Source organism: Cygnus atratus, unplaced genomic scaffold (assembly GCF_013377495.2).
Source record: "Cygnus atratus isolate AKBS03 ecotype Queensland, Australia unplaced genomic scaffold, CAtr_DNAZoo_HiC_assembly HiC_scaffold_348, whole genome shotgun sequence".
Taxonomy (NCBI): domain Eukaryota; kingdom Metazoa; phylum Chordata; class Aves; order Anseriformes; family Anatidae; genus Cygnus; species Cygnus atratus.
In genome coordinates, this window is record NW_026109941.1 from 1 (window position 1) to 5,000 (window position 5,000).

At 68.0% G+C, this 5,000-nt stretch overlaps 1 protein-coding gene across 1 annotated transcript; it reads right to left on the reverse strand.

Annotated features, from left to right (window-relative positions):
* Positions 1 to 2,445: 2,445 nt before the first annotated feature.
* LOC126913710 (ras-related protein Rab-24-like) lies at positions 2,446 to 4,994 on the reverse strand. Its single transcript, XM_050716790.1, has 8 exons — positions 4,954 to 4,994; positions 4,321 to 4,389; positions 4,125 to 4,203; positions 3,936 to 4,003; positions 3,718 to 3,817; positions 3,378 to 3,428; positions 3,207 to 3,269; positions 2,446 to 2,906 (listed from the first exon to the last, which is right to left on the reverse strand). Exons 2-8 carry the CDS (start codon positions 4,357 to 4,359, stop codon positions 2,842 to 2,844), a joined length of 465 nt encoding a protein of 154 aa, XP_050572747.1. The 5' UTR covers positions 4,360 to 4,389; positions 4,954 to 4,994; the 3' UTR covers positions 2,446 to 2,841.
* Positions 4,995 to 5,000: the final 6 nt, after the last annotated feature.

The window sequence follows — 5,000 nt, forward strand, 5'->3', positions numbered from 1 at the left end:
TCTGATTTTGCTTGATGTTTGGAATAACCATAACTGTAACCTGCTTGTAATGTGCTTTGCCCTAACTTCCCGATGAGTCATTTCAGCCTTCGCCAGCGAGCGAATGTCAAAGCAAAGTGGCAAAACGTGCGGCTACTCCGAAAGGAAGCGACAGAGGCCGCCACCCGGGTCTGGCGACGGCTCATTCCGTGGTTTGATCACCCCAAATTAGCTTTGTGCTAATGACTCCCCGTGATAGTGGCAACGCGAACGGAGGCGCTTGCAGCCGAGGTCTGGCTGGCGGGGGCTCAGGGCTCCCGGGGGCTGTTTTATGGGGCATGGGGCTTGGGGACATGGCTTTAGGGGCAGCTGGCCGGCGTGGTGGCAGCAGGGTGCGGTGCCCTCGGTCAGCTCGGTTGGGGGAACGCCTCCGAAATGGATCTGAGCCGAGGCAGGGGCAGGCGCCCTCCAAGCGAGGCAGCGGGACAGGGTGCGTGAGCGCGGGCGGGGGCAGCGGCGGTGACGGACAGTCCTACAGCACTGAATCTACCTCCTAGGGAAATCTGAGAAATGGGTGTTGCTATGTCCTATTTCAAGGTAAAGTTTTAATCAGTTTGCCCTCGGCTAAGCTCTTGGGCTATCGTGGTGCTATTGTAAAACGTTCGGCAGCTTAGCACAGTAGGGCTGGACTCACGGCTCCTAGCCCACGGGCCGAACCCCGTCCCCGCGCAGCTGGGGCTGGGCTGCGGTGCCCGCGACCGAAACGGGACAAGGCATGTCTCCTGCGCCCGGGGAGACGGGGTTCCTTTGATTTGTGGTGGTTTTGAGACCCAAACCAGCCGTGCCAGTGGGCCCTGTGAGCGTAGAGAGCGAGTGGAGCCACGTGAAGCAAGCCAGGCGTCCGCTACCTGCATGTTCTGTGTGTCCGTTTGGTACTGAGCTGGTTTCAGTTTTTGTTTTTCTGATGTTTCCGAGTTGTTGACTTCAAGGAACTGGGTTTTGTGTATTTTTTTTTTTTTTTAAGACACTGGGAACTTGTTTTAAAAGCAGAAGCAGCAGCACCGGGAGGCTTGAGGTGGAGCGTGGCTGGAGCTGAGGGTGGCCCCGGTCGATGTGCAGGGAGGAGGGCAGGGGGGCGCTTGTGCCAGCAGCGGCTCGTGCTGGCCCAGGGGGAGCAGGGTGCCAGGGGCACGCTCCCCGCCACTGCCCCTCTCCCTGCCAAGGGCACGTTACACCCCGATAACCCACGGCGCTGCATTTGCCGCCCCGCCAGCCCGCTCGCCTCCGAGACACCAAGCCTGGGGTAACGCGCCCGGTCCCGAGCAGCCTCAGCCATCCTCCGGTGCCATGCGCCCTGGCTTGGGGCCCCGGGGAGGGTGGCCCGCTCCTGGCCCCGAGGGGACCTACCTGGGTGTGCAGGGGGCTGCCGGGGAAGGAAGCTGTGCCCGCTCCCCCTCCTTTGCTGCCAGGGAGGGGACAGGGGAACGCCGTGCTCGGGTGGTGGCGTAGGGTTGTGCTTAAGCCGTGAGGTCGGTGCCGGGACTCCCAGAGGCCAGGACACCGCCCTGTGTCACCCGCTGAGGCTTGCTGGGGGCGTCCTGCGCAGGGTCCCCTCCTCGGGCTTCGCCGAAGGAAATCGTGGCTGGAGCGGGGGTGCCCAGCCCGGGCGGGTGCTGGGGGCGGGTGGGGGCTCCGGGGGGGACGCGGGGTCACTCAGAGCTGTCCAGGTCGCGTCTGTCGGTTCTAAGCGGGAGTGCCAGAGCGGGTGAGAGAAACCTACATATTTCCAGCATGTATATTATTTTTAGAAGAGGGAGAGGGGAGAGTCTTGGACCATTGATTACTTTCATTTTGCTCCCCTTAGACTGTTGGCTGTGTATGTGAAACTTATAATGAAAAGAGGGTTGCCCTGCCCAGGTGCTCCCAGAACATGTACTGTAATTCTTTGTATATAGAAGAAAAATTACTGTAAAGTAAAGTTTAACTTTACTCTCGATGTCCTCTTGTGTTTTGTCTTGCTGGGGGGGGCAGCGGGCGAGTGGTGCTCACGGAGGCAGCACGGGGGGGGCCCAGCCCTGCTGCGAGGCTGACCGTGGGCACCGGGCACCCCGGGGCAGGGACGGGAGAGCCCCGTGGGCACCGTGCCACTGGCCTGGAGGAGGGCGGGAGAAACCTTGAGCCCCCCGAGGGCAGAAACCCTGGTGCGAAGTGACCGTGTGCCGCACGGCAGGGCCGGGGCAATCCCGGGGCACGTCAGGACAAAGCCGAGGGACGCATCCCGGGCAGAGGCCAGGCTGCGGAGCTGGCGCAGCAGGTCGGGCAGGCCCCGGGAGCCGCTCAGGACCGCAGAGGGTGCAGGAGCTCAGCCCCGGGTGCAGGGACCAGGTCGGGCCCCACACGGCCACGGCCGAGCCCTGGCGCCAGCCCCGGCTTGAGGCACGCGCCGGTGTCACGTCCACGAGCCCGTTCTCAGACCACAATGCATTTTATTTACATTGTACACCTCGGTAGGAGACACTTAAATAATCTGCAAAGAATCAGGCGCTAGTTCAAGAGAATAAGTTAGGGGCTGCTGCTGGGCCCCGGGGAAGCAGCTCCTGCGGGCGCGGGGTCAGGGGCACCCTCGGCGGGGCGAGGAGCCCAGGGGGCAGCGACCCGCAGCTCCTCACGCCGCTGGCGACTTCCAGCACCGTGCAGCTCTGCACGCCGAGTCCGGGGAAGAGAGCAAGTCCGTGGGGCCACGCTCCCTTTGTGCGCCGCGGACGGCTCGTGCAGCTAAAATACAGCAAGTAAAAAACGGGAGGAGTCCAGAGAGCGCCGGCTGGCCGCCCGGCAGCAGCGATTCCCTTCGGGCACGAGGCCTCAGTGGTGGCAGCAGCTGTAGAAGTAGGTGCTGCTCTTCTGGGCCAGGTCGACGCCTTTCTCCTCTGGAAGAGACAGGAGGAGGAGGAGGCTGCTGACACGTCCGTGCCGCGATGCCAAACGGAGCCCAGAGCTCACAGCCCCCCCTAAGCCTCTAGAAAGTCCCGAGCAGGGTCTGCGTCCGGATCCTCCTGGCTGCCCCCTGCCCGGGGTGAGGGGACACGGGGACACCGTGCACGGGGACCGTCCTCAGCAGCGTGGCACGATCCCAGCGCAGTGTCCCGGGACCCCCGCAGCGTTCATCCCCTGCACCCTCCCCGTGGGACCCCCAGCGCCGGGCGCTCAGCAGGGCCCTGCCCGCTCACCTGTCATCACCTGGAAGGCGGTGAAGTGGACGTAGTCCTCGGCCACCTTCTGGAACAACTCATCTGCGGGAGGGGACGGGGGCAGCGTGGGTGCCAGCAGCGCCCCAGGCCCCGCACAGCCGCCCGCCAGCCCCGCGCGAGGGGCGCTGCCGCGGCACGGGCGCTACTCACCCACGCTCTGGCCGGTCTTGCTGGAGGTCTCGAAGAGCTCTGCCTTCACCTCTGAAACAAGGACCCGGGTCAGCGGTGCCGGACGTGCCCCTGGGGCTCAGCTCTTCCCGGGTCACCCCTCAGCTGTGCCTGCTGACAGCGGGCTGGCCGGGGCCCAGGGCACGGCCCCGCGCTGCTCCCGTCCCCGCCGCCCAGCTGGCAGCGGCCCCAGCCGGCGGGTCGGGACACGCCGTGCTCGGGGAGGCTCCTGGCGGAGCCGAGGCCCTGCCGCCGCGCGGGGAGCCCCGGCACCGGAGCCGGGGATCGATGCGGGCAGCGGGGAGGCAGCACGCGGCCGTACCGTCGGCGTAGTCCTGCGCGTCGTGGAAGTCGACCGCTCGTGTCCTGGGGTCGTCCTCCAGCAGGTCGCTCTTGGTGCCGCACAAGTAGATCCGGCAGCCCTGGGGCCGTGGGGGGGGGGGCGCGGTGAGCACCAGGCACTGCCACCACCGCTCCCACCCCAAAAAAAAAACAGAACACCCCAAAACACCCCAAAGCGGGGCCCGTCCCCGTATTTACCTCCTCGCAGTTCTGCAGCTCGTTCACCCAGAACTTGGCCCGCTGGAAGCTGCTGCTGTTGGTGAGGTCTGGGAGAGAGGGGTCAGGCCCTGCCCCGGGCCCCCACGTCCCCCCCCCCCTCGGTGCAGCCCCCGAGCCCCCGGCACCGTAACCCTCATCCGCCGGCCGCTCCTCTCCCCATGCCCTTACCGTAGCAGACGATGGCGGCCCGCGCCCCGCGGTAGTAGATGCGGCTCATGGCCTCGTAGCGCTCCGAGCCGGCCGTGTCCTGCGGGGGGACAGCAGGGGGGGGGTCGGTGTGGGGCTCGGGGGAGGGGGGGGGGGGTCCGGGAGGGGGGTGACCGGGGGTGGCAGCACCCGGCGTGGCCGCGGGCCCTGCGCTCACCCAGATCCCCAGGGTCACCGTCTGGTCCCCCACGGCCATCACCTTCGCCACGAAGGCGGCCCCGATGGTCTGGAAGAGAAACGGGGGTGGGGACGGGGACACGGTGGGGACCGGCAGGGGGACGGGGGGGGGGGAACTGGGGTGGGGACTGGCCCGGGGACACGGTGGGGACGCCCGGCCCGGGGTCGGGAACCAGCCTGGGGTTGTGGGGCCTGGCCCGGGGACACCGGGGTGACACGGAGGGGGCAGGCCCGGGGAGGCGAGCATGGGGACGGGAACCGGGGCGGGGACACGGGGGAGAACCGGGAGGGGACACGGGGGGGGGACACCTGGCCCGGGGCGGGGGGAGACCGGGGAACGCCGAGGGGGCCCGGCCCGGTGCCACCGGGGTGACACGGAGGGGACTGGCGGGGGGCAGGGCGGGGACGAGCACGGCGTGGGGGGGAACCGGGGCGGGGACTCGGGGGGGGGGAACCGGGGCGGGGACTCGGCGGGGACCACCCCGGGGCCACCGGGCCCGGAGCGGGGAGGGGGGGGGGGGGGGGGGGGGGCAGCGGGGACCCGACGGCGGGGGCACCGCGACGGCCCGGCGGGGACGCGCAGCGCGCTGCGGGGGGGCGGGGGGGGAAGCACCGCGTTCCGGTGGAAGGGTCCCGGTGTCGGGGGGGTCCCGGCGCGGT

What these genes read in the sequence shown, in the direction of transcription:
- LOC126913710 (XM_050716790.1), bottom strand. Translation starts at nt 4,359, where the DNA reads ATGGCCGTGGGGGACCAGACGGTGACCCTGGGGATCTGG. An exon ending in GGCCGCCATCGTCTGCTACG is followed by an intron (nt 4,004 to 4,124) that starts GTAAGGGCATGG and finishes CCTCTCTCCCAG; the next exon opens with ACCTCACCAACAGCAGCAGC. An exon ending in CGCGCAGGACTACGCCGACG is followed by an intron (nt 3,429 to 3,717) that starts GTACGGCCGCGT and finishes TCCTTGTTTCAG; the next exon opens with AGGTGAAGGCAGAGCTCTTC.